This window comes from Zea mays, chromosome 2 (genome assembly GCF_902167145.1).
Source record: "Zea mays cultivar B73 chromosome 2, Zm-B73-REFERENCE-NAM-5.0, whole genome shotgun sequence".
NCBI lineage: Eukaryota > Viridiplantae > Streptophyta > Magnoliopsida > Poales > Poaceae > Zea > Zea mays.
The window spans coordinates 62,286,077-62,299,569 of NC_050097.1; the positions used below are offsets into that span (position 1 = coordinate 62,286,077).

The following is a 13,493-nucleotide window of genomic DNA, read 5'->3' on the forward strand; positions in this document are numbered from 1 at the left end:
AGAAAGTAATTATGTCATTCGAATGATAAACTGATGTCCTCTAACAAATACTCGATCATGCTAACCGCGCGCTCAGAGCACGCAAAATGTTTCTCTATTTCGCAATGTCTTTCTCAGGAACGACCGACGAAGAAGGGCGACTCGAGGAATCAGGAGCAGCATTCACGTCAGCCTTTATGTCTTCAGGAACAACCACGCCGGGTCTCCTCATTAAGATTCGTCACGCCCGAATAGCCTTGTCCATGGCTTTATCACGCTGGGCTTTGAGAGTAGCAGCAGTTTCTTCGGCAACTTTAGCGGCCAGACGAGCAGCCTCTAACTCCTGGGCAATGGATCTCTTGGAAGTTCGGAGTTCTTTGATAGTGGCATCCTTTGCTGATATCAATTGCTTAAGGCGGGTCACTTCGTCCGCAGATTCCTGCAGCTTACAACGTTGATTGTCCAGTTCCTGCATTGTAAAGCGGTGACTCCTCTCCAAGATTGACAGCGAGTTGCTAGAGTCACGATACAATCTATCAAGATTGTCACGAGAAGCAGCAAGGATACGCTTTTCTTCCTGCAAACAAAAATCAACTCTTTCAGAAACCAAGCAAGTAATAGGAACATAGCAAGGCAAGGCACAGTTTTGTAAGTTACCTTTTCAGAGTCAAGCCGAGCATGAAGAGAAGAACTCAGGGCATTGGCGTCATCCAAAGCAGCGGAGACCTGATTTAGTTAAGTTTGGCTCTGAGAGTACTTCTCCTCGAAGTCAGCGCACCGTTGAACCATTTCAGCCTGATCTCGGGAATGTTTTTCCTCAAGAACTGCAATCTGCCGAGTCATTCCTATCAAGAGATAATCAAACAAAACAAGGTCAGAAGGTAAAACAGTCCACGAACAAAGGTGAAGAAGAAGAAAAAGGGCACTAACCAGCGTTAGTTGCCTCCAACTAGGATACACGACGATGAAGCGACACTGGATTCCAACACGCAAAAGACGAAGCCACTTCTGGGACGGAAGCACCCTGCAATCTCAGCTGGCTGGCCATCCCATCCACCAAAGCCTGATGAGAAGAACAGATGAACATAATGACAAAAGTTCATGCAATGTAAAGATCAAGCTAAAATACGGCACAGTACCTGGAGGTTGGAAAAGAACGAAGGGATCCCCAAATCAGGAGAAATCAGCTGATAACCAGGCGCAAGGCCACCACCCGAAGCAGCTTGCAACGGACCAGTAGGAATCAGCTCAGTGCCTTCAACAGAGCCAAATGCCCGATCAGCGGGGACGCTGCCCTCTAAAGCGCCTCCCTGGTCCAAAGTTTGGGCTACCACCATGCAGCCAGAGTGTGGAGGTGACCCCGCGTGAACGTCCATGGAAGTGCAGGAAGGAGACCCTGCTTGGGCACCCTCGGGGGCTGGGTCATAATTGGCACTGCCCAATTGAGCCGGATCATCCCCGGCAGCACCCTCGGGGGCTGGGCAGTGGCTTACACTCTTCACCCGAGCTAAGTCATCCCCGGCGACATCCTCGGGGGCTGGGCATGTGTCAGCACCATTCTTGAGGTCCGGACTCTCCGCAGTAACCACCTCTAAGGTTGACGGGCCTTTAGCCACTTCCATGGGACCAGGACAATCCAAGTCAGCATCCCGACCCTCGAGATCGCGCTCTAAGGTCGACGAGGCGCGGGATGACCTCAACCCAGCATCAGGCACGGCAGCGCAAGCCTCCGTTGCATCATCATCCACTGGCTCTGATAACAAGTCCTCTGGGACCATATCCTCAAGAGTTTGATCAAAGTTGGCCAGGGACAGTTCTTGCAGACCAATGAGGGCAGACAAAGCAGGAGAAAGAACTCCACTACTTTCACCGCTGGCGATGAACTGCCGACTGTTTTTCCGAGTTAAGGGAGCCTCATTTTCTTCCTCCTCATCTTCCACAGTGACAACACAAGCAGCACCCCCATTGGGATCAGCAACAGATGGAGCACCCACATTGGGATCAGTAGCAGTTTGGGTACACCCATTAGGGTCAGCGTCAATAAGTTCAGTCGCAGGCACTTCTTCAGTAGCAGGAACTGAGGTGCCAGTGTCTTCATCAAAACTGGATACTCGCCGGAGGCGTCTTCTTTTCTTCTTTTGCTCATCAGCAGAAGGCTCAGGCTGACTGGTTCGGCCAGGGCGCCTCGGGCGAGTACTGACAGGTTTCTGGACATCCAAAGTTGTATCAACCTCTGGAAGGGGCACCACTGCCAACGTACCAGTAGGAGCAGCGTCGGAGGAATCCTCAGCTAGCAGATCAAGCATGGCATTTATATCCGCATCACTAGGGTTCAGGGGCACCTCAAAATGGACCTGCCGTTCGTCATCAGGAATCTCCCCAAGCGAAGCAACCAAAGTACTGACTTCTTCAGCAGAGGGTCGCACTCTAAGGCCCAAATTGCCATCAGTCACAGGCGGATTTGACACGAAAAGGGTGAAGGCTTTGGGAGGAGGCAGGTTCCAGGCTGAGTATGCCACTGGAGCACCAACATTTGACACCTTACCCCTGAGGATCATTTCAAGTCGGCTTACCAAGTCTGCAGAAGGAATTCTCCTATTGGTAACCTGAGTTGAGTCGGCTAGCCCTCGATACAGATATGCTGGATAGGCCCTATCTTTTAGTGGCTGAATGTTCTTGAAAACAAAGTCAGCAACCACAGCTTCAGCAGTTAGACCTCTTTCTTTCAGCAGTCCAACTTCAGTTAGCAACACACCTGCCTCAGCCACTTCCTGATCTGTGGGAGACTCGGTCCAGCTCGGAGTGCGAACGTCTGGCTGTCTTCCCGACCGGGAGGGGAGAGAATTTCCATAATTATCAACTATGAACCACTCTAGACGCCACCCCTTGATACTGTCCTTGAGGGGAATCTCAAGATACTCAGTTTTCCGCCCGCGACGCATCTCCAAACTGGCACCTCCGACCAACTGATGTTGTCCCCCGGCCATCCCAGGGCGACAATGATACAAATACTTGCATAAACCGAAATGCGGCAGCACGCCGAGAAAGGCTTCGCATAAGTGAACGAAAATGGAGATTTGCAGAATGGAATTAGGGTTCAAATGGGTCAAGTTAATGTGGTAGAAATCAAGGAGGCCGCGGAAAAAGGGAGAGATGGGAAGGCCGAGGCCGCGGAGAAGAAAAGGAGCGTAAACTACAGACTCGTGGGTATCCTCTGTCAGGACAGTAGTCCCGTGGCAAATCCGCCAAGAACAGAGTTCCCGCGGAGGATGAACCCCGATGGATACGAGGTGGAGAAGTTCAGCTTCGGAAATGATGGACATATGGTTACCTGCGAAAGGCAACTGGCTGTTGGGGTCGATCGGAGGGATCACCGCAGCAGACGAGCTCGCAGTTTTCCACTTGGGCGCCATCTCAATTTTCACCAGCGAACAGAGTAGGAGGCGAATGGCAGAGAGGATTCAGAAGCGGGAATGCAAGAACTAGGGCACGGAAAGCAAAGGCGGCTAAAAGCGCAGCTCTTATGGGATATTCTCGAGCCAGATACCGTTTCAAAAAGTGCCCAGTCATCACCCGGCGGTTATTTCCGAAACCCCAGCATGCCAAGTGGTCATCCGACAATTATTTCCAAAAAGCCGATGCGCCACCTCATCACTCGGTTATCATCCTCAAAATAACTCATGCGGTCGGCTATCACTCGGCGTTGCCTCTAAAACGCTGATCTCGTGTTCAATCGCTCGGCATCACTTCTAAAATGCCGACGTCGACCTTCAATCCCTCGGCGTTGCCTCTAAAATGCTGATCTCGTGTTCAATCGCTCGGCATTACTTCTAAAATGCCGACGTCGACCTTCAATCACTCGGCGTTGCCTCTAAAACGCTGATCTCGTGTTCGATCGCTCGGCATTACTTCTAAAATGCCGACGTCGACCTTCAATCACTCGGTGTTGCCTCTAAAATGCTGATCTCGTGTTCAATCGCTCGGCATTACTTCTAAAATGCCGACGTCGACCTTCAATCACTCGGCGTTGCCTCTAAAACGTTGATCTCGTGTTCAATCGCTCGGCATTACTTCTAAAATGCCGACGTCGACCTTCAATCACTCGGCGTTGCCTCTAAAACGCTGATCTCGTGTTCGATCGCTCGGTATTACTTCTAAAATGCCGACGTCGACCTTCAATCACTCGGCGTTGCCTCTAAAACGCTGATCTCGTGTTCGATCGCTCGGCATTACTTCTAAAATGCCGACGTCGACCTTCAATCACTCGGCGTTGCCTCTAAAACGCTGATCTCGTGTTCGATCGCTCGGTATTACTTCTAAAATGCCGACGTCGACCTTCAATCGCTCGGCGTTGCCTCTAAAACGCCGATACCGACTACAAGATTACTCGGCAGCTACTTTTGGAAGCGTCAGTGTGATGCCCAAGTTATTCATCAGTTTTGTAATCAAGCAAAGCGAGACATCAAGAAGAAGCCAACGTCATTCTTTCATTAAGGGAAGACAATAAGCTTACAAATCAACTCTTTGCGAGTTGATGCTTCCCTACTATTACTACATTACATTACTACTACTACTATACTACGCTATACTACTCTACATTACTACTACATTATTCTAACTACACTATACTAATATCTAAAGACCAGTGGCGCTTAGCCACTGGCCTTGCTGCTGCTGCCACCGCCGCCGCCTCTGGTGCTGCCCTTGCTCCCGTCGCCGCCGCCGCTGCCCCCGCCGCTGCCGCTGCCGTCACCGTCGCCGTCGCCACCGTCGTCGTCGTCACCGTCGTCGTCGTCGTCATCCTCGTCCTCGCCGTCGTCCGAGTCCTCCTCATCCGAGGAGTACTCCAACTCATCCGAGCCCTCGAGCCCGGAGCGCTCGACGGCCCGGATGTACGTCCAGACTTCCGCGGCAATCCCCTGGGAGTCGTCTGAATCATCAGACGACGCCGGGGGAGAGACGGGAGCTGGAGACCCCTCGGACTCGGAGGAGAACTCCTCCTCCGAGTATTCCGAGTCGCCGAAGTCCTCCGACGGAGGAGTCGGCTCGCACTTGCGTTTGTTACTCTTGCCCATGGCGGAAGCAGACGGGAGAGAAGAGAAGGATGCAGTAAAGAACAGCGAAGAGATGTGAAAAAACCAGAGGGGCAACGACGTTATTTATAGAAGGGAAAGGCAACCGCTCACCTCCAACCGTGGTCACTGAACAGTCGCAAAGCATTCAATAAGCACTTCCACCCGTCTGAAGACACGTCAGACGGCTGACGCTGTTTCATGCAACACTACACCCATTGGGACTCCAGTCAACAGCGCAAAGGATATGATTACACTCGCCGTCCCATCACATTACTACTCAGAAGCAGCCGGCTAAAACACTCAGTGTACCAAGCCGTCCCTTGCCCACACCCATTGGGGGGGGGTCGCCCAGGAATTATCAGTATATTTTTCAAAACGGTCACATCTATGCAGGGCACGCAGTGAATACCTCAAGACAAAAATGAGATATCAGTAAGGATCAGAGGAAAGCCAAATATAGCCAGCGAAGTACAATATATGGCCGACAGAAGCGACGTGAAGACTAGACAGAGAACGTCCATCAAACGTCCAATCAGTCGCAGAAGCAAATAAATTGCACTACCTAGCAAGATATGGATGGATTGCAAACTTGGCTGCTAAAGACAAAATATATGCTGACCTCTGCAGTAAAATATCGATGACATAATGCTGACCTCCAAAGCGTAATGCCAATAGCTTCATGCCAATTTCTACAAACGAAAGGGATAATTTTCAGCAAAGAGGCACGAAAGGAAGACCTTCGAATGGATTATCCTTAAAAAATCCATTTGAAGGTCGGGGGCTACACCCATTGGGTGCACCTCCGGTGCACCCCATGAATTATCACTCCAAGCCGAGATAGTGCCGACTTCTAAGGCGTGGGACAAGATTAAAAGACCAACCCTCAACCAAGATGCAGGAGCACAAATGGAGATAATTTCTGGGGAAGACCTTCGAGTAGATTATTTTCTAAAATCTACTCAAAGCTCGGGGGCTACACCCATTGGGTGCACCTCCGGTGCACCCAATGAAGTTCAGAATCCTACAAATTGAAATGCCGACCTCTAAGGCACAAGCATGAAACTAAGCTTCGGTCAAATGAGTGATCGGAGCAAGAGAAGACAGCAGGAAGTCATTTTTCTTCAAAACACCCGCAAGTTGGACCTGGGATCTTTGGGCTGATTACCTCTAAATTAACCCAAAGATCGGGGGCTTGTGGGGGATAGATATCCCCCGGGTCCACTAAAGGAGTAAAAGACCTCACGAAAGGCCCAAGGGCCCAATAAATCGTAAGGTCATTCTTTCGTGGGCCTGGGGAGAAACAACCAACAAAGCAGAGCGACATGAGACCGGATTAGTGCAAACCCGGATGGCCCACAACGTCGAGCGAGTAAATCGCAACAGAGACCCGACTTTCCCGCGCTGAAGCCCCCACGCAACGGAGCCATGTGGGGATAAGTCGGCGAGGATTACGTAGGGATAAACTCAAGAGGTTCACTACCTTTTAGCTACTTGTTGTTATCATATCCACGTGTACTGCCCCACGGTCGAGTATATAAGGCCTAGGGGGCACCCCTTCAGATCGATCGACCCTATCTTACTTAGCCACCCACATCAACTCTCTGTGTCTTCAATCCAGAGAGCCCTCTTGTAACCACGCTCACCAAGCATATTCACCAGGACGTAGGGTGTTACGCATCTCTAAGCGGCCCGAACCTGTAAACCTTGTCCACTGTCCCTCGTGCGATCGGCACGAACCATTTTGCTACAGTCGTCGACACCGTCCTACTCCTAGAAACACCTTGAGGGGCAACCCCGGGTGTGCGGTCGGACCCAAAACACCGACACCGTCCTTTTATAGTTGAAGGAGGGGTCGGTTACAAGGAAGGAAAACATATGCCATACCAGACCAGGACTCAGATCTAAGAGTCATGGTCTATCTAGGTTACAAAGATTCCTATCATTATCCCTACAAGGGCTTTTCTTATAAATCAGGCTTCATTGTTACAATCTAGATCTATTACAAATCCTACAATCTTCCTTATTTGTTCTGGTATGCAAGGCCCATCTGACATGGGGGTCGGGTTCCCTCGAGACCGAGTCCTAGTCCTAGACTAAGCCCGAGTTGGACCCACAAGTTAGTACCTTTATGATTAACATACCTAGTGTACCCCTAGTATATATCCTTTACAATTGTGTATGTGACAACTTCTAATAAATGCATGTCGGCACATGCGTGAGAATTTAAATATGTAGAGATAGAGAACATAAAGCATTATGCCAAGGTTTAAAGCGACGGAGATAGAGAATTAGAGATAGAGAGCGGTGGCGATAGATAGAGAGGTTACATAATAAATCATAAGTCATTCCTCTATAAATAGCCATTGATGCCTCAAGTTCTTCAAAGAGAATAGAAGTACCAAAACCATAGTAACCCTACCCTTTTGAAACTCATGGATCCTATAAATGGTCTTCGAGTCCTGATCATTGATGAAGATAAAGATGATGCAAACCATATGAAGGACATGCTCCATCAATACAACTTTCATGGTTAGTTCTAAAATCTATTATTGAACTCTAGTAATGAATTGTCAAAATAATCCTCAAAGAATAGTTGAATAGGACCATGAATATTTTGTTATTTATTATGTATTTTTGTTATTTTTATGAATAATCCTCAACTTTTGCTTGCTTGTTCAGTGATAGTGTTTACAAGTCCTAGAGAGGCACTAGACTTTCTTAATGGTCATGCACAAGATATTGATTTCCTATTGGTAGCAGTGGATATGGAAGAGATGTCACGATTTGAATTCCTTGATATGGCCATAGATATGTATGAAAACATCCAAGAAATTAGTAAGTGTGTGCTTTCTTGCTAAATGAATTCCAATTCATATATTTGTTTTCATCCCTCTCTAGATTATGTGATTACTCCCTTCTACAAAATTGTTAAGCCGGTGCGCTTTATCTTTGATAGAGTGACATCAACTATGACAACAATAGATATTATGATGAGATGTGTAAAACTTGGTGCATGATTTTCGGTGAACAAACCTCTTGACTCAGCTACCATTTGCCACTTATGGCAACTTGACCTTAGGGATCGAAATATAGAGATTATTAGGAATTTGCTTTGAGGTTAGAATTTTTCACAATTGGTAAATAACTTATATTTTAGAATCAAATAAGTCTCTAGCACTTCTATCTTTACCTTGGATTAAAAGAGATAGATTATTTATGAGAAGGACTTGAGTCATCATAGTTCACAAAATTACAAACAAACACTAAAAATTCACATAAACAACCCACCAAACCCATAGTCATAGTTGGTAGAAATGGAAGACCTTGCTAACTAGCCAACAACTATGGCGCCACATCGGTTTGGTTATCCATGCTTGCATGATAGAAGTATTCTATTTGCTCACAATTTTTTTACATTTCCTCGGTTTTGTTTATTTTCTTACTTTCCTTAAATGGTCTACAGTGTTGTTGTTCCATAACTTATTGTTACCAACATGTAGTGCCTTTACAGTATTTAAAGTTATGTCAAATTAGAAAAATGACCTTTCAGTTTTTATGTGTCAAGTAAGAGAATGAATTACATTATATTTCATCTATCGTGTTCTATATATGCAGGCCCTGGAGCTAATACAGATGGAGAACAAAGTAATGCCACAAACTCTTCTACTAATAAAGAGTATATGAATAACGATATTTATGAAGTGCAAAGCTCCACAGGAAGCAATTCAGTAGATATGGGCCTTGTGAACTATCCAGAATCTGAAGATGGTGAAACTGTGGAGAAATGTCCTAATGCATACCAAGACCCTGAAGTTGGCACATCTCCCAACAACTAAAGCTACACCTAGATTATGTTGCATTATGGAGGCGCATCAATTTGGACATAGTAGAATCAATAATTACTATGATCTAATATGAGACTAAATAATCAATAATAGCCATAGTAATGCTAATGGAAATACATGTATCTTCATGTAAAACAAGATCCTATGTTCAAAACCCATACATAATGCAATGCCCTTTTATAGTAGTAAGTTCCTTGTTCTATTTTCACACCATTGTTGGTCTTTTTATTAATCATGACACAGTAGTATAATTATGCACATCTATGATTTTTCTCATGGTGGATTTAGCGAATCAATTTACATGTTGATGTATTTGTTTATAAACTGGGTTAAAGTTAAGACCGATTTATGACAAACCAAAACATCTTATATTGTGGAACTAAGGAAGTAATTTAGATATTTAAGTAATATGTGACAACTGCAAATAATAATGGTTTTAAAATTTAAAGATTAAACAATATTTACTAAGAAGATTCAACTCAGAAGTGGGATTACCTATATATGATCATTTTCCATGGACTCCAGCACATGAATTTTTAGTTGTTGGACGGACATATTCATCTTGCATCTCTAACAAACCACAACATTAGCCAACATCTTCTTTCTCATCTAAGATTTTTGTCTTTGCCACCTACCTTCATGTGCTCACTGCCCCATCGCAACATGGTAGGGTTTGATTGAAGCATGAATCTCCCCTAACTTGAGTTAGAGGGACTTCTTCAATCAATGTGGACCATCACGAGTGACTCAAATCCCACTAATTAAGTTAGAGGAACCTCAGAATGTCGTCTTTGATGAGACATTACCACACCTGTTGTAACCTGCTTCTTGTCCCACCTGCCATTGTCATGGTAACCCTAACCTTGACATTGATCCAATCCACCACCACCATCTAGTACCTGGCTGATGATCACACCCCCATATTAACTCCATTATATGTGTTTGCCATAATTTCCACCTTCTCTCCTTGCTTTGATAAGTACAATTAGCCAACAAACTATATCAATATCTTAATTATAATATGTATCCATGTTGGATTATTGCCTAGGGTCAAAGAAGATGGAGATTTCAACCCTAACAACAATATGGGCGAAGAAAACAAATTATGTTCCAAGGAAGTAAATGCCTAAAATAATCCATTGAGAATTAGCTTTCACTTACTCATTTGGTGATAGGATATAGTTGGACAGCATCGACGACCTCTCACACAATGAGAACCATTCGGCCACCTCAATCCACTAGACAACAACAACCATATCATTGTGATGAGTACAAGCGATGTATGAGTCTTATTGTGAGAGATTTTTATATTTGACACAATATACATGGTGATAGAAAGATTAGGCCCAATCTTCCCAAAGGTAAGTCGATTGTGATAGAGATCTCAACATTGATGATCCAAGGCTCCAAGTGAACAACTCCTCGTAATCACTACACCACTGCTCCATTGGTAATCACCCATGTCACATGGATGAACTTGCCAAGAAGGCTTATTTCTACAAGCGCAATCGAGAACACAAGCAATAACATTGGAGTTACACTCAACTAGGTTGATTACAAGGGTGGGGTTCAACAAACTGGTGATTGATGATATCGTTCTTGACAGATTGAATCTAAAACTAAACTTGAGATCTAACATAGGTGACGACAATTGAATATATAATCCAAGGAAAGTGCAATACCCCTAGACACATCCTTAATGGACTCCAACATGATATATGGCCCAACAAGCCAAAATACGGCAACATATTATTAGGATAGAACCTGAACATTGTCTTGTTTTGATGATTTTAGTTGATTCTAAAGGAATTTTGATCTCGAACCATCTCAATTAGTTGGGAATGAAATTATATTTCCATTCATATGTGGATCGACAAAAATAGAGTCTACATGTGTCTTGCGCATCCATTATATTGTAGGTTGGTCCTGGATTTTGAGGAGGACTTGAACTTGACTTGAATTAGGACTCCAACTTGGGATAGATGTCCTTGTTGGATTTCCCATTGTGGTAGCAAATGTGGAGTACATCCATAAAATTCTTTATTATGTTCTTTATCTATTTGTAGCATGCTCTAATTTAGACCAAGGTCCTAAGGTTGTATGACGAGTCCATGACGATATTGGAGCACCCAATAGAAATAGTAGCAGATTCTCATGATGATTTGAAGATTTTTATGATGTGATATTAAGATAGCACTAGATCTATTTCAAAGCTTATCAATTATGTTTTTCATCAAGTGCTCATGGACCTCAAACACACTTCAGATGAAGGAGTTATGGACTTTCCAATAAAGTGTTATCGACCTGCCAACGAACAGAAAATTCAACTTTGATGGATTGGCACTTTGAAAATCACATTATCTATGGCATATATGTTCTCTAATATTATCATCATTGCTCCTAAACATATTTGAAATACTAATATTTGGTAGCAACCAATTCTTAGTGTTATCATTATGCAAATATAAGAATGAGCTCATCCTGTATTAAATAGTTGTATTAGTACTCTCATATTCTTGACATCTAGTTGACATGTTTTTCTATATTTGCCACCATACACGCGAATTATTTGGATCACATGCTTGTGCCCCCTTCTCTTTATTTTTGTTCATTTTTTTCTTTTCTTTTGTTTTCTAGGCCTAGTCAATGAACATGTTTGCCCCTACCTTACCTAATTACATGGATTGCATCCACATTGTTTGTATCTTCTATCTCATGCATCTCTCGTTTGCTCGTCTCCCTATCGCGCAAAAATAAAAGGTGCCACATGTTTGGACAACCAGATTGGACCGACGAATTTGACCATCAAAGTGGGCTCCATGATCCCCTTGGAGGTCCCTTCTAGTAGCACACAATCCCTAATTTTTTGTCTCTCCAAGGTTGTTGTATGTTTTGGAGGAAGAAGCACATGTTTGAATACAAAACGATAATTGGTACATAACAGCGCTAGACAAAGGAGTAGGTGTAGTGTGGTCATAGACAACCATTAGGTCTAGTTTGTGAGTAGGGTGGTTTGAGGGAATTGACAAAATCCCCTTACGAGAAGGGGATTTTAGCCCCCTCAATCCCCTCTAATTCTCGTACTCCCAAACTGACCCTTAGCGACGATGAAAGAATCTAGCTAGAGAAACAAGCGTGAGGCAGGGAGTGAAAGTTCCCTTTTGCGGGGAACACAGATCTGGATGTCGCCCAGAGGGGAGGTGAATAGGCGAATAAAAATTAGCACAAAAAACTAGAACTTTCTTACTCTACTCGAAGCAGTGTATGCAGCGAAATGAATATCAGCTCGAGTAGTGTTGGGGGCCTTCGACTTCCGAAGGTCCTCAAAAGCGTGATTTGACAATGTTCTCTAAGTATACAAGCAGGTATCTTCGGAATCAGGTTGCGGGTATACAGAAGCATGGTCAAGACAAAGCTTGACTGAAATGGAAGACGATCATGACGAAGGATGAAACGATCACGAAGTTGTGTGCAGAGGAGCTTCGGCATGATAGCAGAAAGGGGAAACCGACTTAAAGATGAAAAGCCAAATCAGCCCTCGAAGAATTACTATAGAGTTATTGATAAAAGTAAAGGGCATTAATGTAATTTTATACGGGCTGCGTCCCGTGCCTATAAATAGATGAACAGTATTCCTGTACTGTTCACGCTGACTTGGCATTGGCATCACGCTTGTACCCTTACTTTCCTTCAAGCCGAAGGTACATTTGTAATTTGTCATCATTTACATAAGAAAAACGAATAGAAATAAATTAATAAGTAATATTTAAAGTGGTTATGTTATTTTCCATATTTTATACATAAATCTTTTCTTAATCTTTTATTATGATTATGAAGGTATGACCTTCATAACCTTCGTCCGAAATTCATTATACCCAAGGGGAAATAATGTTTCGAAAGATGAAGGGCTTTAATATTTAACATTGTGTGTTGCCTTGTTCTTGATTCATAGTATTTGAGAACAAGTCTCCAACATTGGCGCCCACCTTCGGTGAACTCACTTCCATTTCTTGAGCTCTGAACACCTTCGGCAAGCATCACCTTCGTCATGCCGCCGAAAAAAGCTTCAGCGATAGGGGCTGCTACTCTGCAGCCGTTGGATCCCAATCAGGACGTCCTTTCTCTTAGGGAGGCCCGAAGCCAGAAGAGGAAGGCTGCTAGTCCAACGCCTCCGAAAGATGACTTGGATCAGGAGATCCAAAACCTGGAGATCCTTCAGCAACAGGTGCAACGAAAGAAGGAGAAGATGGCTCATTTAGCTGACCTTCAGAGACAGATAGGTGAAGCTTCCGAAGAGGTTCGTCATCTTGTTCAAGATGACCAGAACCGAAGGCCTCCGCGCAGAGAGCTACATCAGGAAGGCTTCTACAATGAGGACGACTGGTATGGAGATTTCCATCATGGAAATTTTGCTTTCGATGATGCTTCTCCTCTATCAACAGAATTGCAGGCTACACCATGGCCTCAATCTTACAAGCCACCCCAGCTCTCCATGTACGACGGTCATACAGACCCGAAGCAATTCTTGATGAGCTATGAAGCAACCATATCTTCGTATGGTGGCAATACTGCAGTCATGACAAAGTCTTTTGTC

General features: G+C 44.6%; 1 protein-coding gene across 1 annotated transcript; it reads left to right on the forward strand.

The window, feature by feature from the left end:
- The first annotated feature begins 7,436 nt into the window (after positions 1-7,436).
- On the forward strand, positions 7,437-9,260 carry LOC103646524 (uncharacterized). Its single transcript, XM_008671254.4, has 3 exons — positions 7,437-7,583; positions 7,734-7,889; positions 8,670-9,260. Exons 1-3 carry the CDS (start codon positions 7,487-7,489, stop codon positions 8,888-8,890), a joined length of 474 nt encoding a protein of 157 aa, XP_008669476.1. The 5' UTR covers positions 7,437-7,486; the 3' UTR covers positions 8,891-9,260.
- Positions 9,261-13,493: the final 4,233 nt, after the last annotated feature.

Excerpts from the sequence above, each read along its gene's own strand:
- LOC103646524 (XM_008671254.4), top strand. The coding sequence starts at position 7,487 with ATGGATCCTATAAATGGTCTTCGAGTCCTGATCATTGATGAAGATAAA. Across the intron at positions 7,584-7,733 it reads CCATCAATACAACTTTCATG|TGATAGTGTTTACAAGTCCT; the intron begins GTTAGTTCTAAA and ends TTGCTTGTTCAG. Across the intron at positions 7,890-8,669 it reads TGAAAACATCCAAGAAATTA|GCCCTGGAGCTAATACAGAT; the intron begins GTAAGTGTGTGC and ends CTATATATGCAG.